Source organism: Engraulis encrasicolus, chromosome 21 (assembly GCF_034702125.1).
Source record: "Engraulis encrasicolus isolate BLACKSEA-1 chromosome 21, IST_EnEncr_1.0, whole genome shotgun sequence".
Classification (NCBI taxonomy): domain Eukaryota; kingdom Metazoa; phylum Chordata; class Actinopteri; order Clupeiformes; family Engraulidae; genus Engraulis; species Engraulis encrasicolus.
The window spans coordinates 12,010,170-12,032,620 of NC_085877.1; the positions used below are offsets into that span (position 1 = coordinate 12,010,170).

The 22,451-nt window shown below is 43.4% G+C and overlaps 1 protein-coding gene across 1 annotated transcript in view; it reads right to left on the reverse strand.

Moving 5' to 3' along the window:
- The window catches only part of ipo11 (importin 11), a 188,783-nt gene that overhangs the window by 17,658 nt on the left and 148,674 nt on the right, over positions 1 to 22,451 (reverse strand). The window contains exons 22-27 of the mRNA XM_063187689.1: positions 18,056 to 18,132; positions 10,557 to 10,636; positions 9,899 to 9,979; positions 6,278 to 6,373; positions 4,473 to 4,586; positions 3,634 to 3,755 (exon numbers count right to left, since the gene is read on the reverse strand). Coding sequence (XP_063043759.1) covers positions 3,634 to 3,755; positions 4,473 to 4,586; positions 6,278 to 6,373; positions 9,899 to 9,979; positions 10,557 to 10,636; positions 18,056 to 18,132 — 570 coding nt within the window. The remainder of the gene's footprint in view (positions 1 to 3,633; positions 3,756 to 4,472; positions 4,587 to 6,277; positions 6,374 to 9,898; positions 9,980 to 10,556; positions 10,637 to 18,055; positions 18,133 to 22,451) is intronic.

A 22,451-nucleotide genomic window follows, 5' to 3' on the forward strand; every position in this document is an offset into this window, starting at 1 on the left:
TTTAGTCTTAGTCTTAGTCACAATGACGAAAATCAATTTTAGTCTTAGTCATATTTTAGTCATTGGCTTCCCAATTTAGTCTTAGTCTTAGTCAAAATGACGAAAATCAATTTTAGTCATAGTCAAATTTTAGTCATTTTCGTCAACATTTCAAATTTTAGTCATTTTAGTCAATATTGTGGTGTAAAATAAATAACATACAATGGCTATTGTGATTTCAGAAAGTATTACTAATATAGCCTATTGCAGCAAATATTCACCTAGTTGGTCATTTTCCACCAAAACCCAAATCAGTCATTTCAACATCATAGAGCAAAAGAGCATCGCACACGCGCACACGCGCACACGCACACGCACACGCGCACGCGCACGCACACACACACACACACACACACACACACACACACACACACTCTCTCTCTCTCTCTCTCTCTCTCTCTCGTACATTAGAAGCTGCTGCATATTATTTGATTTTGAGTTTGATCACGGAGGAAGCTACATGCTCTTCTGCGTGACTTAAAGCCTGCAGATTGCCGGCAGTGGGAAGACCAGACATCCCAAGTCTCCATGAAGTTCAAGAAGTCTCCCTGATAGTGGCTTCCCGATGACCACGAGTCAGATAAAATATTGCTGATGTTAGACTATGCAAGTTAGCGGTTTTTGTTTTCAATTGGCAATGCGAGCAGAGAACGATAATGACTCGTGCGGCATGCGTGGAATAGGCTTAAATAGATTGCGCGAGCACACTTCGTATGCCCTGCAAAAGTCCCAGGAAAAATAGTTAGGCAGGGGTATGCAGACTGGACGATAGAAAGGACATGTACATACAAATATTTAAACACTAATGCTGTTTTGTTTGTCGGGGGTGTCGAGGCTCGATAAGCATGACCCTGAAAAGAGTTTTTGGAACTTAGGAAGACGCTGCAGACGCATGGAAATGCTTTTGACTTCCTTGGGTCTTTTAGTGTTGCTCTCGATGAGAACAAGTTTCAAATCTCAACAGTTTAAAACTCCTTAGCGATCGCCCATCCATTGATTCTTTTCAAAACTACAGTAGCCGTGCCTCTGTTTAGACAGGCCAACTTTCCCCCCGCTGGCGCGCGCTCCCGCGGTGACTGATTTAAATAAATTCACAAATCCGACCTTCATGATTTGCTTGCGAACTGCCTAGTGCCTACTCATGTGGTTAAACAACAAATATAGCAAACATTACAAAAAAAGAACAGACAACGAACGCCGGGCAGCCTAAGTGAAAAGGAGAATAGTGGAAGCTCGAGGAGGTTTAACATGACAGTATCAGAGGAGGATTGGCGAGACGACTGTCATTACTGCAGAAACACATGTCTTCGTCATGGACAAGAGGGTTGTTGAACATGTTTCAAAATTAACACTTCCCTCAACGTCGGCTATTTTTTCTCTTTCTCTGGGAATGTTTTAGGACCTAAACTCAACTTAAATGGACTCACTGAACTACTAGGCTACAGAACTACTGACTGAGCCGCGCCATGCACTGGCTGGCTGCCAGCAGAGACAAGCGAGGCAACAGCGTGAGCGCGCAATAACCTATGAAGTTCAAGACACTTTGGCCTATATTACAATTACAAATTAATTATAAATAATTATATTTTTTAATGTCCATTCGTCCATGGCTTGTAAATTTCGTCTCGTCTTAGTCTCCTTGACGAAAATATTTTTTATTTTCGTCATATTTTTATTTGCTGGAGGCAATTTTTAGTGCGTCATCGTCTCGTCATCGTCAAGGGAAAAAGGGGCGTTGACGAAATATTTTTGTCATCGTCGTGGTTGACGAAATTAACACTGATTCGAACAAGCTACTAGAAGCTACAAGACTGGGGTCATCTCTTTCAGCCTTTAAGAAGCTAACAGAGCTATCTCTTCTTAGATAGGTTTCTTCTATTAAAACAAAAAATCCTACTCCTATGCACCCAACCCTGATCTTATGGATAAAAGGTTAATGTAATGTGATCTAGGAGAGGTGGATAATCTCAATATAAGAAAGATAGTTTTCAAGTACATAATCCAAATAAACCTAAACTCATAACATTTTATAGTTAGCTCAGGCAACTGTCCAAATGACCAGTGTGTGACTGACTACCTACTAAACCTAAAGTGGTGGTTCGCTATTTTAGACATTAAGCCCTGTTTGTGTGACTTCTGGGGTGAAGTAGAGACGTTCTCATCACAAATTTTGACATTTGGTGCTGAACGGAGCATTAAACTTTCGTTCAAAAACACATGGAACTCACCATGTGGTCAGTGGTAGACAGCGATAAATTGACCCGAAAATCGCAGCGAAATATGCCTTCTAACCATTGTTTAGCATTTGGAGGACCTAGACGGCGTTGAATAGCAGTAGACATCCAACCAGTAGTGTGTTGTTTGTGTAGACATCAAGGAGCGAGGTAGAACGGCTGTCTTTGAGCGGGACTGGCTACAAAAACTACAGCTTGCATACAAACCATACAGAGTAACGTAAACAAACACACCCCCATTTCCGGTCGCGCGGAGTAATACTAGTCAAACCAATACAATCAATGAACACGGACAATAATGATATATATCTCCTCTGGAACCGTATTTCGCGGTGATTTGAGTCAACGTATCGCTGCCCAACTCTGACCACTTGAAGAGTTTCATGTCTCTGCAAACGAAAGTTTAATGCCATTTTATGATCGATTGCTTGAGTGCTCCATTGGAGTCAATGTAGAGGTGGGGAGGCAGTCTTGAATACCCAAATGCTCCGTTCAGCACCAAATGTCAAAATTGTGATGAGAACATCTCTACTTCACCCCAGAAGTCACACAAACAGGGCTTAATGTCTAAAATAGCGAACCACCACTTAAACTATCTGGTTTATTGAAGGGCTGACACTAACATGCAGTGGATGCTGTGAAGTTTTTTTCAACTACCACGCTACCATTTTGAACTGCTCAACTTTTTGTGGAACTCAACTGCATCACAGAACACCTTGACATGGGATTCTTTTTTTAAAAGCAGAAATCTTCATCACTTTTAAAGTTCAGCGATGCTTTGAAAAGCCAAAAAAAGTTCCTGACAGAATTTTAAAGGCAAGAATAAATGGCACTCTGATCAAGCTACAATTACGTTTTTTTTCCTCTTGCCTTTAAGCCATGAATTACTTTAATGCTCATTGCTTTTTAGTGCCTTTGAAGGGAACGGGACTACAGGGTCGGCGTGCCCTGCTATTTTAGTGTCTTGGGTACACCTCTACTCCGTCTCTGTCTGGTGGTTTGACTATCAGCGAGTGTGTGTTTGTGTGTGCGAGTGTGTGTCTGAGTTTGGGACAGTTGTTCTTGAGGACATTGGTGGTGCGGCGCGTGTGTGTGCGTGCCTGTTATCGGAGTATGTGTGTTTAGTGTTATCTGTGTGTGTGTGTGTGTGTGCTTCCTGCTACATTTCTGTGTGTGTGCTTCCTGCCACCTTTGTGTGTGTGTGTGTGTGTGTGTGTGTGTGTGTGTGTGTGTGTGTGTGTGTGTGTGTGTGTGTGTGTGTGTGTGTGAGAGAGCATGTACATGTTACCCGTTATCTGTGCGCGCACGCACGCGCGTGCGTGTGTGTGTGTGCGTGTGTGCGTGTGTGTGTGTGTGTCACCTGTTATCTGATGGTAGCAGGGAGAGCAGGGCGAGTGAGGAGAGCTTCCTCCTCTCGGGCTGTGTGATGTTGTCCATGCGGTCCACCCACATCTCGATCACACTGCCCAGTAGCTGGTCCATCTACGCACGCGCACAGACACAGACACAGACACAGACACAGACACAGACACAGACACAGACACAGACACGCACACACACACATCAGATAGTATTCAGTGAAAGTAATACTCGATAACAAAAAAATGACTTCCGAGTCCAAAAGCTGTTCAATCTGTAGGCATAGATGGACCAAACACATAAACACACATGGTCAGGCAAGGAGACCGATAAGAAATCATTTAAAGCAATTCTTGGGTAGCAGATATGGCATTTCTAAAACGAGACACCGGGTTGGTATCTTTACTCAGAAGCAAGCCTGTACAAGCCTGTCGAATTTCAAATTTAAATAGTTTTTACAGCTGGTATAAAATAACCAGTACATTGAATTACCGGTAGGTAAAATTGAAAGCTCACAGCAAATAGATAACACAAATAATGTTGTGTGTGTGTGTGTGTGTGTGTGTGTGTGTGTGTGTGTGTGTGTGTGTGTGTGTGTGTGTGTGTGTGTGTGTGCGTGCGTGCGTGCGTGCGTGCGTGTACGTTCGTTTATGTGCATGCGCGTATGCAGACATGTGTAAAGTACAGTAGAAGTAGAAGTACTCTTACCGATATCATTACAACACAAGTGATATTGCATGGTTTCAACTTTGCAATATCATATCACTAGTGTTGTAATTACATCTGTGAGAGTACTTCAAAGTTCTATGTCAAACAACTCTTGCACGTATGTTGGTTTACCTCCTGTTGGAACTCCTGGGCCATCTGTTGGAGGAGGGCTGAGAAGAAGCTAGAGTTCTGAAGCAGGATTCGCCCGGTGACTCCCAGGTACGTCGACATCACAACCGGATACCTCTGCACGTAAAAAAAACCCCACACCTTTGGTTTCATGTCACACCAAGACGCCCCCACAATCTCAGAAATCTTTGGTGTAATAGAACAGCATTACCCTTCTATAGTCATAAAATACATTGAATAAGATAACATCACATGTCTAAAAACACACCTTTGGTTTAATGCTACAACAGGTTTCATGTCACAACAGGATATCTTGTTTAACAACGAAAAAACACGCACATCCGCTTGAAGAACGGGTGCTGGACTAGCAAAGTCAAATAACAGCGAATGAATGTCTGATGAAGGGCATGCTGCCCAAAACGTTACATATCAAATATGAGAAACGGGGGCTTGGAGCTTGTTTTTGTTTTTTTTCATAACAGGATACCTCCACAATGAAAAACACATTTGATTTAATACAACAACAATATACCTTTCTACAGTCATAAAATACCTTGAATGGATACCTAGGTGGATACCTCTGAAGGTCTAAAAAACACACCTGTGGTTTAATAACACAACAGGATACCTCTATACCGCCTCAGAACACCTTCAACACCACAACAGGATGCCTCTTCAGTCAAAAACACGTTTAATATCGCAACAGGATACTTCTGCAGTCAAAAGAACACCTTCAACAACGAGACAGGATACCCTTAAGTCCTAACAAACATTTATTCAGCAGTGAAAAAACACCTTCACACATTCACATAGCACAGCTATGATTTCCACATTACAACCATAGGTATGTGTCACTTGTTGCATGGATGCCTTTAGTTAGGATGAAATTCCCACAATATGTGAAGGTTGCAAACTGCAAGAAAGTGTTTAAAAAGCCCAGATCCTTGAGAAGTTCATACAACAATAGGATACCTTGCTATAGTTTAAGAGAGCACCTTTAATACCACAACAGGATGGACCAACAATTCACCTGCACCTTGTGTCAAAACTCAACTGGGGTATCTCGAGTCAAACAAAATGACCTTTAAAACTTTAAGACTTTGAAACTGAGGCTGCCAGCAAAGAGTTCTTCAACTGAGAACATATCATCTCAATAGCCCTTCATTTTCTTTCTTTCCTAAGAAAGTGATGAGAGGTGACTGTACGAGAGCTGAATGCCTTGAAGGGCAACACACTTGACTCTTTTCACGTTGCCAATGGACCGCTGTCGTCATGGCTACCATTCGCCATAACAATTACAACATGGCCTGAATTGATGCAACGCTGGCACAATTGCCCGGGCGAGCACGTCAAAGCACAATGACTAGGCTGAACAAAGACGGCCATTCCACATTCTAGAACTTGTTGACGTTCAACCCACTCCACTCAAGACGGACCAACTTCTGTCGTCAACATCCGGCAGTGGAAGGCTTTCTTCATCTTCATCTACATTATAAATTCAATGAGGCAAGTCAGTAAGGCACCAATGATAAGAGTCAATGGATTCGACAAGGTTCCGCTGGTTGTTAGGCAAAGCGGTAGAGGTAGCCACATCCAACCTCTAGGTGTAGGACAACTATGAGAATTAAGTTGAAGGTAGGACAAAAGGGTCAGGCAACTATGAGAATTAAGTTGCATGTTCACACAATTTTTCTTTTCTTTTGAAATTATTTTATAGTGAAACACTTAAATTATTTTCAAAAATGCGTACTATTTCATAGTACAATACTGCATCAAAAAGAAAAAACCTTGACATAGGTTGACCTCACCTCTCCTTCCACGATACCCCTGAAGACGGCAGGCAGGAGGGGCTGGAACATATGGGAGCCCAGGACAGGGCTCACTTTCAGGACAATCTCCACCACCTGTGGGGGGGGAGGTTCAGGAGATGGATGGGTGGGTGAGTGGAGGCAATAGGGAGGGGTAGAGAAGAGAAAAGGGGTGGGCAGGGGTTATGATAGGACAGAGGAAAAGAAATGAGAACAAAAGCAAGGACAGACACTTCTTCTAAAAGTCATCTTCTTGCCATTCCGGTTCGAGAGAGTAATTTATTACACACAGAGCTACTCGAGACGGGAGGCTATGGCACGCAGTCTGCAAAGAGACATAGTCACATTAGTGAGGCATATTGTGTGGGGATGGAAGCACTGACTTCACAATATGCAGCGTAAATATAACCAAATGATGAGCCACCAAGCAAATGATGAGCCTTTTAAGGCTCTTTTTAAGTATGCATTGTTGTGATGTGAAAGTGTTTGAAGAATACAACAAACTAAAGACAAGATAGCAATGTCATGAGCTGTTGAGAAGGCATCCCAACATAAAGCGTACAATCAGAAAAACGTACAAGGAAAACGTACAATCAAGCCTGGCTTCTATTAACCAACCACAATCACCACTCTTAGCTTTTGCTAAAGGCAATTTTAATGCATTATGCAGCAATCAGGGCCGCTGCTGAAATCAGGACAATGTCTGGGTCAGGCAGGGGGTCTGGCCATTACCGTGCCCTTCACAGAGTTCCTGGAAAGGACTTGGAAAGTTTCGGAACAATAGTTTCCTTAGCAACTTTTGTTTTAGAATTTTGGAACGTGGGCGTGAATTTGGTAAAATTGTTCTGCTTGCATTTCTTGTGTTTTAAGTTGAAATATATTATTTCTGATGATGTTAACAATTTACATATTGGTATTGTGAGTAATTCTTTAAAATTAAAGAAACTATGCTTCATACCCATATTAGCTATGACGAGAGAGCACATATGAACAACACATTTTTTTTCTAATGAGAAGGGTGTTAAAGGGGAACTCCACTTGAGTCCCCCTCACCGTTTATTTCATGTTTGCTGCAGTCTCTGTTATTTGGCTGAATTTTCCCAACCAGCTTTTGAATGGCCGTCTATGGGCACCTGCAACTCTGTTCTTAAAATCACCTTAAACATTTGTTTTCGAAAGTCTACAGCTCACAAAGTGGTTAGGGGTGTTCACTAGCAGTCCCTAACAAGTTTCAAGGCGAAATATGGCTTCTGTCATTTTTATTTGCCATTTTGTGAAAGAAAGTGAAAGTGAAAGTGAAACTTAATTTACAAATTGCTGCATAAAGCACACATAAAACACGACAGAAGCCATATTTTGCTACAAAAATTGTTAAGGAACACCAGCGAATACACTTGGATTGCATATTCTTGAAAACAACTGTTAAAGGTGATTTTAAGAACAGAGTTGAAGGTGCCCATAGACGGCCATTCTAAAGCTGGTTGAGATCCAATCCAAATAAGCCAAATAACAGAGACTGCAGTAAATATGAAATAAACGGTGAGGGGACTCTAAGGCCATTTTCTGAGTGGTCTGCAATGTTTTAATGTTCAAAAAAGTGGAGTTCTCCTTTAATGCCGTCCTACACTGTTAATACCAACACTAAAGCACTTTTGTCTTGTGTTGCCCTACAGACTGGTATTGTCCCTTATTCAACCTTTGGACAGACGAGCCAGTGATGGGCAACCTGGATTCATTACTATATAGCCCAGTGCAGTGCCACATATTCCCAATGTTCAGTTTTTACCCGTCTAATTCAACCAGGCAATCATTCCACCAGGCAATCACAAGGTTGAATCGGACAGGTACAACAAGGTCATGTGGAATATCTGGCTCTGGATTATAACTAATTAATCCAGGTGGCCCATCACTGGAGACGATTGACTTAATTAGCCGTTTTAAACCCATGCAGAGAAGCAAATTAAATTTAGAAAGTGTCTTACTCAATGTCACAAGTTGATGAACCTGTGAAGAAGCTATTTTGGGAAACATTAAAGACTTTAGTGCTGCTTTTACCCTTCTCTGCAACTTTGGCCACTACAGTCACTTTGGCACACAAATAGGATATCAAGTGACAGATGCAGCTGTCATTTATGCCCTAGTTGCTATTTACAGCCATTTGAAATGGCCCAGACTGACAGAAATGAAGACATTAAAGTGAATTTCAGTCTGTAAGAGTTGGTGAAAAAACACTGTCAAACTCAGAAATGTCTACGTCAACAGAAATTGGTGGGAATTGGCTTTCTTCCATCGGCGACGGGGTGCTGCTGTTAGACGGAAGCCAGGGACTAATTACTGAAGTGGGAGAGTCGGCCTGATGGGATCCAGTTAGAGGCTACACAATTTCAGTTGGCTTCGTTCCAACACCCCGTGAGCGGTCAGTCGGGGGTTAATTCCTTTGAGAGAACGTGGTGAAGCGTTCATTCGCAGTTAATTCCTCACAGTAAACATCGAACCACCCCCACCCCACCCCACCCCACTCCGAGTCACTTGGGGGTCGAGGCCTGATCAGAATCTAACAGGGCGTGACCTTTGAACTCCCTGTAGTGCCGAAACTTTGGGAGGTGATTAAATGCTGCCGTAATTAGGGAGGAGGTCCATTGTCATTGTGTCTTCCGGTCCAGCAACCCAGCCAATGTCAGCTGACACCACACACAATGGGAGGAGTTAATTACCAGTGAACCGTGTCGTGGCATGTTGTGTGACCCTGGCTTTAACTTTCTTTCGTGCAGGGCGAAGCTGCTTCCGATGGCTGGGTGCAGGGAGGTGTTGAGAGGGTTAATAGGGAGAGGGGACCCTTGCACTCGCCCTCTTTCTGTCTCTGGAGGACAGTAAGAGCCAAAGTGACAGAGATGCTCATGGTCAAGGATCAGCTGTCAGATCTGACAGTCTTTTTTTGTCCTTTGATTTATCGGATGTGAAGCGTGTTGAACACGACGTCCCTGCACTTCACAACTTCTTTTGTTCACTGACCATGTCTTCAGTGCTAACATTAAGCCTCACCTTGCTCATGTTTTTTTTTCTTTTAGCTTTTTTTGTATGATGTTTTAATTTTACAGTTCAAGGACCACAAGAAGGTACAAATTCTACTCAGATGACAATGCAAAAATGATGACCAATGATAAGGTCACACATTTTCATGCATAACGCAGGTTACACAGTTAATGCATAATGCACCGTCTACCACGCTTCCAAAAAACGCCTAGTGGTAGCTACAGTGATCATTCCATACGCAACCCTAAATATAAAGATTATATTAATGATACTTCCTCTCTCACTCTTCAATGTTGGTTTTTTTGGAACATCAGATTTGTGATTGAAGCATACTCCCAGAGTTTCAGGACAGTAAACCGTGAATCACTATGGAGTATGGGTGAAGGGTGACGAATGAATCTGACATACAATTAATTCAAGGACAAAAAGGTACATCATGAAGAAGATTAAATCTCCACTGGTTGACGATTAAGTCTGCATGAGAACGCAATCCATTTCCTTTCAATCCATTTTCACATTTAGGCTACACAGCTCACACATGACAGGAGGTGGACAAGGGCAAGACGTATGGCACGATGAGAGCCTCACCTTCAGCACTTGGACCTGCCCCTCCATAGTGATGTCCTTCATCATCTCACAGAAGGACTTGCATAGGCCCTCAGCATAGCTCTACAGTGCCCCCGGAGGGAGGGAGGGAGAGAGAGAGAGAGAGAGAGAGAGAGAGAGAGAGAGAGAGAGAGAGAGACAGAGAGTCAGAGAGTCAGAGAGAGAGAGTCAGAGACAGAGACAGAGACAGAGACAGAGACAGATAGTCAGAGAGAGAGAGACAGGCAGAAGCACAGAGAAGAAGTATTAATTTATGTCTTTGCCTCACAGTGACTTGGATAATTCAACAGGCGATGTATATCAACTTGACTTACACATTTTAAAACAAAGCCATTTGCAGCTGAAGGCACTGAATAGTAAGTACTCTGGCGTTTTTGGACAATGAGCGTATTCGTACATCCCTCTGTCTTCCTCGGGAGCATCAGGGTGTGTGTGCATGTGTGCACAAGACAGTGAGTGACACAGAGAGAGAGAGAGAGAGAGAGAGAGAGAGAGAGAGAGAGAGAGAGAGAGAGAGAGAGAGAGAGAGAGAGAGAGAAAGTGTGTGTGTCTGTATGTGCCAGCCTGTGTGTGTCAGGGGTATTGGCAGTCCCATTTGCACTCTGTCCTGGGTGACTGGCCGCCTATCTCTGTCACTCACCTGGAGGAAGTCGGTGGCTGAGAGGTAGATGTAGGCCTTGATGATCTGGAAGCACGTTCGCACATTCTCCGAACTCATCTCTGTAGGGAGAAGCGGAGGAGAGGTGAGGAGAGGACAAGGACAGAAGGAAGAGAGACAAGGAGAGGAGTAGATAAGGAGAGGGGAGAGGAGAGGGGAGGAGAGGAGAGGACAAGGAGAGAGGGAAAAGAGACAAGGAGAGGAGTGGATAAGGAGATAGGAGAGGAGAGGAGAGGACAAGGAAGGAGAGGGAAGAGAGACAAGGAGAGGAGAGGAGATAAGGAGAGAGGAGAGGAGATAAGGAGAGAGGAGAGGAGAGGAGAGGAGAGGAGAGGAGAGGAGAGGAGAGGAGAGGAGAGGAGAGGAGAGGAGAGGAGAGGAGAGGAGAGGAGAGGAGAGGAGAGGAGGAAGAGAGACAAGGAGAGGAGTGGATAAGGAGGGAGGAGAGGTGAGGAGAGGACAAGGACAGAAGGAAGAGAGACAAGGAGAGAGGACATGAGATGAGAGGAGAGGAGAGGAGAAGTGGAGGAGAGGAGAAGTAGAGGAGAGGAGAAGTGGAGGAGAGGAGAGGAGAGGAGAGGTGGAGGAAAGAAGAGGAGAGGTGAAGGAGAGAAGAGGAGAGGTGGAGGAGAGGAGAGACCCAGGAGAGAGGGAGGGGAGGCGAAAAGAGGGAGAAAAGGACATGGAGAAAAACAGGAGAGGGAGGAAAGGACAGGGATGGAGAAGAGAGGAATGGTGAGGAGAAGATATGGGAGAAGAGAGGGAGGAGGAAGAGACAGGATGGATGGAGGAGAGGGAAAAAACAGCAGGGACGTTAGGACAGAATTGAGAGGAGAGGAAAGGAGAGAAGAGAGGGAGGAAAGAACAAGAAGAGGGAGGAGTGGGGAAAGAAGAAAGGAGAGGAGAGGAGAGAGAGGAGGGGAGACGAGAGAAGAGAGAACAGAAGAAAGGGAGAGGAGAAGATGTGACAAAGGAGAGGGAGAAGGAAGAGAGTAGAGTGTGGGAAAGCACATTAACTCAGTGAGACTCGATACACGAGGGACTCAGTGAAGCTCACAGAACACCACACAACACAACACAACACAAGAGAGCTCACCAGACCAGAGGGCCAAACAGAGCAACAGAAGGGGGCTCTGTGGCTGTAATGACCAACCTGTGGGAGTTTGTCTGTGTTTGTCAACCGGGAAGAACAAGGGAGTGTGTGTGTGTGTGTGTGTGTGTGTGTGTGTGTGTGTGTGTGTGTGTGTGTGTGTGTGTGTGTGTGTGTGTGTGTGTGTGTGTGTGTGTGTGTGTGTGTGTGTGTGTGTGTGTGCGCGCGCGCACCGGAGTGTCTGAGTGTTGATCATGGGCATAGTCCCTCAGAGGCTTGGCTTTGCTGAGTATGAGAGAAGTGTGTTTGAAAGAAAGATTGTGTGTGTATGTGTGTGTGTGTGTGTGTGTGTGTGTGTGTGTGTGTGTGTGTGTGTGTGTGTGTGTGTGTGTGTCTGTGTGTTGTTGACTGGGTTGGTGTATGTGTCTGTGTGTGTATTTGAAATTGATGGGGTTGAGTGTGTGTGTGTGTGTGTGTGTGTGTGTGTGTGGGTGTGTGTGTGTGTGTGTGTGTGTGTGTGTGTGTGTGTGTGTGTGTGTGTGTGTGTGTGTGTGTGTGTGTGTGTGTGTGTGTGTGTGTGTGTGTGTGTGTGTGAGCGTGCGTTGATGGGGTTGCTCTCCCAAAGGTTTGACTCTTCTGAGCAAATGAGCCGTTTGGCAGCTGATGAGGAGTTGATTAAGGTTATGAGGAGGAGTTGTCCTTAATGCTCCAAAACGTACATCTAACGTTAGAACAAATTCTGACAGATTGCAAATGATTCCAAGAACGGACTTCACAGGTGGATTGAGGTTAGAATGAGCTGACTTTAAACATTTGAAAAACGTGAATCAAATGTAGGGACAACCTCGGATCGATCGCAAATGATCCCAAGTGCGGAATGTTGAGTGAAATTCACAGGTTGATTAATGTTAGGGGAGGGAGTTGATCAATATGTAAATGTACCGCTAACGTTTGTACAAGCTCTGACAGGTAGCAAATAAATCCAAGAATGAGATGTTTAATGAAATACACTGGTTTATTAAAGGTGCACTGTGTAGGACGATGGTAAGAGTAGGTATTGCAACTATACTGTTCATCCAAGCTGCGCTGCTTATTGCCAAATTCAATCTTTTCATGAATATTTACTGAGCAATTCACTAATATTTACTATGACCAAAGTACAGTACGTTTTGCAGCTAAAATTGTCCAGAAGATTCCCCCTTTTTCATGCATGAAGAGTATAATGAATACTTAAAATCTTATCATGGTGGTGGTAAGTATTCATGAAAAAGGCAACATGTGTGAATGGGCAGCATGAATTCTGGAAATAAACTACTAAAAATATTACACAGTGACCTAGATATTTGGAAAGCGCACCTTTAACATTAGGAGAACATTTGGCAGATTACTAATGACTGCTAATGAAAGTCAGACAGGCTTTTAAAGAGAATCGTTGACAGTTGTCAATCCAATGCACTTGTCCCAAGGTGTCTGTGCTAAATTCTCTTAATAGCTACCAGTCTGTGGAGACGACACGTTAACTGAAATTCACTATTGAATATAAACTGCAGCAAGCTTTAGAGACAACCTAAACGTCTGACAAGTTGGTGTGGCACTTTCTTTGGTATGCTCCAAATCTGTGCACAAAACAAATAAACCGGAACGCACCACTGAAAGACATTTGGGCTGGCTTTTACAGAGAACGCCCTTCATTCATGACCGTCAACCAACCTTCCTTCCTTCCGTCGATCCTTCCAACATACTTTTCACAAGTTGGCATGCTACTTTCAGTTGGTCCCCAACCATTCTGTGTCACCGGTTGCTTGCCCCATTTATTCCCCATTCAGAGAGGTGGTGATAATTACAGCAGCTGAGCGACAGTTTAATTTGTACTTTTTCAACACTGCCTCATACATATTTATAGCTCCGGAGCACATGGAGAGAATAGGTGTGTGTGTGTGTGGGGGTTAATCAGTAGGGGTTAAAACAAGTGAAGGAGAGGAGGAGAGATGTAGGGAAGAGGCAGAGAGAGAGAGAGAAAGAGAGAGAGAGAGAAAGAAAGAGAGAGAGAGAGAGAGAGAGAGAGAGAGAGAGAGAGAGAGAGAGAGAGAGAGAGAGAGAGAGAGAGAGAGAGAGAGATAGCACAATGAGAGAGAAAGAAATAGAAGGAGATGAGAGAAAGATAAGAGTAAGAGACATAAAGAACGATAGCACAGCGGAAGGAAAGAGAGAAGGAAAGAGATAATGGAATGGCATGATAAGAGAAGGGGAGCCGAACAGAGTCAGAGACACAGAAAAAAAGAGATGCAGAATGATGAGGGAGAGAGTGAAAAAAGTAAGAGCGAAATTGAAGGGAAGGAAGCAAAAGGATACAGAGAAGGAGAGAGGGGGGGGGGGGAGAGCGATAACGGGTGTAATTTGCAGCAATATAATGGCTAAGCAACTGCCATGATTTGATTCATAAACTCCTCTAAGAGTCAGTTTTCATTTGGCATGATATGCATTCGCCCGCCAGCGATGGCATGCGAGGGGTTGGGTGCCATGGCGCTTGGGTATTCGCCCACTCTCGCAGGAACAGGAACTCGCAGCATCATTAGGCCTAAACCTTTTTTTAAAGAAATATCCAATGTGACAGAGAAATGGACACTAAACCCTTCACAACAGCAACATAGCTGATTATATTATGATATCCCTGATCCAAACAATAAAACAACAGAAAAGGGAAGACCTTGACCTTGCTGCCTCACACAAACAGGCATTGAGAAAGCTTGGCACACAGACGCTATTGTGGCACACTGTCTCAAGGGCATCGCCACGAGAACACCCGCCAAAATCCTTGATGCTAATTTCAGTCCTGGATTTGCTTGGCTGCATCCGAATCTGACAAATGACACTACTGGCAAGCCATTCAAGTGCCAGCGCATCGAGTGCCAGTCTGTCAGCCATGTGCAAACTGCTGTCTCACCACAGCACAGCGCCTGTGTTTGCATACAAATAATATGCACAAGACAAGAGGTGGGAAGAGATTATGGACTAAAATGGACGATAGCCCTCATGCATTAGTCATAATACCATAAAACCATCATTTATTCTTGGTCATTTCACAGTCTACTGCCCTTTCTTTCGGCCGTGGAGATATACGACACAGGATAGCAGTGATACAATTTTTTATAGAGGTCTCATCCCAGTAGCCATCTATGCAGATGTACTTGTAGATGATCAATGATTTGTTTGTCTTCACTCTTGTCCAGTTAAAGTCACAATCTCTACAACTAATGAGTCTAAACCCATTTTTTTACCTGCGACAAGGAGGTTACATTTTCTGCTGCGTTGGTTTGTTCTGTCTGTCTGTTTGTCTGTCTGTCTATTTGTTTGTCAGCAGCAGGACAACTCAAAAGGTTGTGAACAGATTTTGAGTTGTTGGAAATGACAAAGATTAAGTGATTCAATGTTGGTGGTGATCCGAATCATGATGCAGATGCAGGAATTTTTCAAAAGATTGTTAAAGGAATTTTGACATTCCAATTTCTAATTATAATAACGAGGTGGAGAGAATTGGAACAAATAGGGTGTAACATAGTCAAATGTTCTATCAAACAGCTTCCTTGGTGGAGGTCTGCCCTCTATGAGTGCATCTCTAGTTTTAATATATTTTTAAGGGCTTTTATGCGCAGGGTTAGGACATGATGGACAAAATGAAATATAACCAAGAATTAATTACATTTGGGATGAGCAAAATAAAATGAATTGTAATAATTATGTAAAGGCCATAGCATGAAACTTAGGTGGACAGATTTCTGGCCAGAAACAACAGCCTGTCAGTATGTTCTGGCTTCAAGGACGCTCTCAAAGGTAGGTCACTATTGCCACGATTAAAATCACGACTTCGATTTCAAGATTTTATCACGATAACGATTATTTTCGATTAATTGTGCAACCCTAATATGTACTGTCAATGAGATAGGGCCAGATTCACCACCATCACATATTATACCGCAGATGACTCCTTGGTCTACTAATAATACTTTCTGGCTGTAGTCCTCCCCGCTACATAAGATATGTTGACCAGAGTATCAACTCAAACCTGACGTAATGTAACATTTTCTATGCAGCAGTCTTGGGTGTCTTGTGCAAGTCTGCCTGCCATAGCTGCCAAATTGAATATTCATAAAAGGATCCTCTCTTGCTTTTTTATGTGCTAGGTCGAACAGAATGGTGATGACTCCCTTGTAGTTTTGGCGGAGTGATTATGTGAGATATACTGTAGTAACAACGCTCAAAATTAAATAAATGGAATGGAGTGCTGATGTAATGTTTCAATGGTTGCATGCTAGCTTTGGCGAAATGATTACAGGTGATGAAATAAGTCCTCCAGACTCCCAGATGCATCTGGTCCAATCAGAAAATGCAAAGCAGTTCGACCCAATTGTTGCATAATCTGCGGTAGTACGGTTGAGTGTATGACTGGATAGCAAGGAGCAAATGTGTCAGGAAAAATACAGCATCGCAGTTCGGAGCAGACAAATGGCTCTCCCATCATTGCGTCTATGATCAGTATGGTGACGTCCGAAAAGGAACACAACATTTCTTGGCAAAAGACCAGAGAGTTCAAAACTAATGTCCCTTTCATAATCTAAAACAATTTCCAGGCACAGTGATAGTAATGCACTTTCATGCCACGCATAATCGCCAGCAGAGAACATGGAAATGACTAACGCATTTAAATGAATGCATCTCAAATGGAACATGGCACAGTGACATTTAAATAAATCGAAAGAGTGCCTTTCCGCAAACCACCCCCCCACACACCCCCACCCCAACCCTCAGTTTGACCACTGCGGCGCCATGTAATTGGTTTCTGAGACTTTACTGCTTTCGTCGAATCATGCGACTTTCAGCGCAGAACAGGGCTTGTGGCCAACGGATCCATTTTGAATGGGGCAGCATTGGCCACCAGCTAAATAGCACACACAAGCCCTACAGCATCCCAGCAGAGACCTGCTTATCTGAGAGAGCAGGGACAGTAATTGTACATTGGAGGGCCTTGATGATCAGTTAAGGTCACTCTTGTCCATTATATCTTGGCCAACCTTGCTGGCCACTGCTCTGACAACAAATGCACTCAAAAGAATATATACTATACTACTAGTGGTGTCAACAATGATCGATTCGGCGATGCAATCCAATGCGGGGCATGGACGATCCAGAATCGATCCAGCAAGTTCCAGAATCGATCCGGCAATTTTTTAAAGTTTAAATTACTTCCATGGATATTTCAGGAGCAAATGAATGTTAAATTAAATAAAAGCACTTCAAAACATTGCAAGACTGATACAGACTGATACAGAAAACAGCCAATAAATTGGTGCTCAGTATCTGACTACTTGTATTGCCTCATCATGACTGATTAAACATTTGCTTTGCTTTCAGTAGAAATGTAATGCATTGCAATGCATTGTAGAATTGAATCGGATCGGATCGGATCGCATAGAATCGAATCGAAACCTCCCGAATCGTGATCGGATTGGATCATGAGGGCAGTGCCGATCCACACCACTATATACAACTCCTTCAAAGCACATTATTGTACCACATGAGTAACATCACATGATTCTGCTAATTAGGTTCAGTGAAAGAAAGCCAATTTTGAGCTTTGAAATACTATTGCCCAGTCCCAATTGGGATAAAAATCAACTCAACATCAGTCAATACAGGGAAATTACGTTTTGTTTTTTGTTTTTTGCCAGACTTCGATTCATCTTTAGTGTCCCACCAGTAGGTTAAAGGGACATGAAAGGATTTATGTAAAATGAACCCAAGGGCCACAAAACTGGAAACATTAAAATAAATTCTGGTGCAGCTCAGATGTCTTACTTTTCCCTTACTTTTTATTCAAGGTGCACGACAGACTCGTTGCTATAGAAGCGTCTTCGTCACTCAAATTTATTTAATTGTGAGTATTACACAGGTCCTATTCTGATGGCACCGCATTGTCTGCAGAAGCCGGGAGAACATTGTGCTTTGTTCAGGCCACAAAACTTGCTTTTAGTGGACTACCTCCTGACTTCATCACAGGCTCCAGACACGACTCCATTCTGTGCCACTGAGATAAGTAGCAGGACAGGACAGCACAGAAGAACAACAAAACAACAACACAACACTACAAAATGCATAAATCTGAAAAAAAAACTGAATGAGGAGGAGGGAAAAAACACCATTTTTACCAAGTGGACAGTTCACATCAGTCACCCACGCTGTTCCTACAACGGATGAGGTGGGAGGGAAAAAAAAGTACACCTGTATTTGTAATCCTGACAAGGCGACGTGTTGTCCCCCTACCAGACCTAATAAATTATAGCAACAATGGTGTCCACCTGACAGGCCGCTGGCCATTAGCTGATGGATGACTTACCGAGCAGGGGCGACATGTTCTGGAATATTCTGAGAAGCTCCGGGGTGATAGCTGGGCTGTTCTCTAGAGTCACCAACCTGCATGGGGAGGGAGGGAGAGGGGGAGAGAGAGAGAGAGAGAGAGAGAGAGAGAGAGAGAGAGAGAGAGAGAGAGAGAGAGAGAGAGAGAGAGAGAGAGAGACAGAGAGAGAGAGATGGAGAGAGAGGGGGGGGAGGGGCAAAGTTATGATTGTAGGAAGCACGATGTGATGCAAAGATGGTCCAATATAAAAGCTATATGGACAAATATAGTTCCATCTTCTATCATGATGTTCATCCATAAATCTGCGCAAAAACTTGAAGGGTATATGGTCAAAAGTTTTCATCATCTATTATCATGTTCTGTAATGCCATCAGTCACCAATCTGTGGCAATTCACAGAAATTGGGAGACAAGAAAGCCTCCACACATTGTCCTCATTTGCAGAGTTTAATAGCGACGTTTCGCTCCATTGACCTTCTTCAAGCAATTCAAGCAATGGTTAAATTGATGGAAGAAGGTCACTCAACTGAAACGTCGCTATTAAACTCTGCAAGTGCAAATGAGGACAGTATGCGAGAGCTTTCTTGTCTCCAACGTTGGTGACCCTGGGGTTCTCCTCCGACGCACCAGACCAAAGGTGGTGTGCAAAAGAAATTCACAGAAATTCAAAGTCACGACTCTAGGAAGCACAAAGGCTATATATGGACAAAAATGTTTCTATCGGGTTCTCCATAATGCTCTGTTCACCCATGTGTGCTCTGTCATCCATCATTCAATAAAAAGGCAGAGTAATGATTGTGCAAAGCCCAAAGTAATACAATGATGGCCTTAAAGGCCATATGGATAAATATGTTTCCATCATCTTTCCGCCTAGGGTCATCAGTCAGCAACTCACAACACAAAGTCATGACTGCATGTAGCGCCACGTAATAGAAAGATGGGCAACACACATGAAGACTACCGGTATATGGACAGCACACATTATGACTACCGGTATATGGACAGCACACAAGAAGACTACCGGTATATGGACAAATGTGTTCCCATCATGTTCCTCCATCATGTTGTGCAACGACACCAATCTGTACAGAGACACAGGCAGGCAGTTATGACTAGCAGGGCTGAACTAGGACCAAAAAACGGCACAGGCACCAATGGGTCGCCCCATCTACTGTATATAGTGGGGTTTTCTCTCAGGGGAAAAATAAAAAAAGTAAACTAAACAATTAAAAAAAACAAAACAAAAAACAGGAAAATGCCCTACATGCCAGGTGGCCAGTCCAGCCCTGATGACAAGGAAGCGCCATCAGAGAGAGATGGAAATATCTGCCATATTGCCTTTACAATTCATCTTCTATCATCATCATCATCATCATCATCATCATCCCAAATGGTCAACAATGACGTCAATGCGCACGGACACAGATATTTCCATTTTCAGACATTTTCATCGTTCTCTTGTATCATCAGTCATCAACCTGTGCAGATGTCATAAGGGCAGAGTCGTGCCTGTAAGAAATAAAACGTAAGAAATGTCTTGTATTTCTGTAAGAAATATAATGTAAATCAAAGATAATCAAACATGAAGGCATTAAGGCTGTAACGATATTGCACCGAACCGAGGGATCGCGGTACGCAGACCCACGAACCCCTATCGCGAACCTTCCTCGCAGAACCGCGATGCGCCCTTTCAAAGTTGTTACCTCAGTCTAGAAAACACCAGGCTTCATGCAGGAAAGAGTTTGCATGTGCGCTTAAAAAAACCAAGTAGAAAACGGGCGCACATGTGTTGGAAACACTTCTCTTGTCTTCTCTAACCCCTTTCTCTTATAAAATGCCGCGTCCAACCAGCACGTGCATTTGTTGTTAGGCCTATTCATTGCCTGTGTAACCTCCGCGAGACGAAAAACTTGAGCAAACATCGGAAGGTGAAGCATAGAAATGAACTACAGACAAGAAGGCTTTTACAAACATGTCAAGATTTTTGATTTATGCATGCGCGATGTGTGGTGGATTGACGTTGGAGCAGAGAGAGAGAGAGAGAGATAGAGAGAGAGAGATGCTCCGCCTGCCCAAATTCATAAAGCAGCGTGAAATCGGTAAGGGAGGTGCCAGAAGTCGGACGAACATTGAGGCAGGGTATTAGGCTGCATTATTTCTTCCCCGCATTAATATGTTACAAGTGATTGATGCGCCGATGTGTGGTGAGTGGATATTGATGGAGCGGAAAGGGGAGGGGGAGAGAGAGAGAGAGCGCAAAATGCTCCGCCTCCGCCTTCCCAAATTCATAAAACAGCCTGAAATAGATAGTAGCCAAGTTAGGGAGCTGCCCGAAGTTGGACAAAGCGTTAGCCTATTATAGGCGGCATTATTTTTTCCCCCGCATTAATATGTTACTAGAGATTGTAAAATTACCGTCTCCCTTGGGAAAAAGTGCTCCACTTCAGCCATTGCATTCAGTCTCCCTCTTGACAAAATGTCAAAAGGACAACGTGTGTGTTGCGTAGCAGTGAGAACATAAAGGTTCATTTCGAGTTTTGATTGTAGCCTACATGTTATGGGCCTGCGCTGCTGCACGATAAAAAAAATCAAGAAAATATTAAACATCCAAATTGTTGCTTTAATGTTGAAGTAACTTAATCATATTTCATGCAGCATGTTTCCTGATGACATATGACCAGTTTTGTTTTCAGGCAATGTTTGGATATTAATGTTTGTTTGATAAAGTGAGACAGTTAATAGGCCACTTATTGGCACCCAGACCTTTCTCTATCTGTCTCTGGCTCTCTCACACGATCAGCATCTCGGCATATGATCTAAGCCTATTAATAATTAGCCTATTTTTCCTTGGTGAACTATAATATCCCTTTTTTCCACTGTGTTGTGTTTTGATGTCAACACCTAGGGAACAGGTTGCAGTGGTAGGCCTAGCCTAATAGGCCTACCTGCTACATCATTTAGTAGACCTACAAAGTTAATGTAAGCAGGTAAATGCAAAAAGTAATGAATTAAAAACTGTATATATTGTATAGGCCTACTGTGTGTGTGTGTGTGTGTGTGTGTGTGTGTGTGTGTGTGTGTGTGTGTGTGTGTGTGTGTGTGTGTGTGTGTGTGTGTGTGTGTGTGTGTGTGTGTGTGTGTGTGTGTGTGTGTGTGTGTGTGTGTGTGTGTGTGTGTGTGTGTGTGTGTGTGTATATATATATATACAGTGCCCTCCATAATTATTGGCACCCCTGGTTGAGATGTGTTTTTTAGCTTCCAATTATTTTATTTTTTTTCTAAATAATATGGGACCTTAATGGAAAAAAAGAGAAAAATCCAACCTTCAATACAAGTGCATATATTCAGTGGGGAAAAAATCCCACATAAAGAAATAATTATTTGACATCAAATAATGTGTGTCACAATTATTAGCACCCCTGGTGTTAATATTTTGTACAACCCCCTTTTGCCAACAAAACAGCACCTAATATGTGTACCTATAATGTTTCACAAGTTGGGAAAAGACAGAAAGAGGGATCTTCAGCCATTCCTCTTTGCAGAATCTCTCTAAATCATCCAGAGACCTGGGTCCTCTCCTCTGTACTCTCCTCTTCAGCTCACCCCACAGGTTCTCAATGGGGTTGAGGTCAGGGGACTGAGATGGCCATGGGAGGAGCTTGATTTTGTGTCTGGTGAACCATTTCTGTGTAGATTTGGCCATATGTTTAGGGTCATTGTCTTGCTGAAAGATCCAGTGACGACCCAGCTTCAGCTTTCGGGCAGAGGGCAACAGATTTTGATTTAAAATGTCCTGGTATTTCAAAGCATTCATGATGCCATGCACCCTAACAAGGTTCCCAGGGCCTTTGGAAGCGAAACAGCCCCACAGCATCACTGACACACCCCCATACTTCACAGTGGGTATGAGGTGCTTTTCAGCATGCGCATCTTTCGTGGTACGCCAGACCCACTTAGAGTGTTTGTTGCCAAAAAGCTCAATCTTGGTCTCATCTGACCAAAGCACACGGTCCCAGTTGAAGCCCCAATACCGCTTGGCGAACTCCAGACGCTTGCGTTTATGATTGTGAGTGAGGAAAGGTTTTCTCCGTGCATGCCTCCCAAACAGCTTGTTGGCGTGTAGACAGCGCCTGATGGTTGATTTGGAGACTTTGTGACCCCAGGATGCTACCATTTGTTGTAATTCTGTAACAGTGAGCTTTGGAGATCTTTTGATTTCTCTCACCATCCTCCTCACTGTGCGTGGTGGCAAAATAAACTTGGGTCCTCGTCCAGGCTTGTTTACCACTGTTCCAGTTGTTTTGAACTTCTTAATTATTCCTCTCACAGTGGATATGGGCAGCTGCAGTTGAGTGGCAATCTTCTTGTAGCCTCTG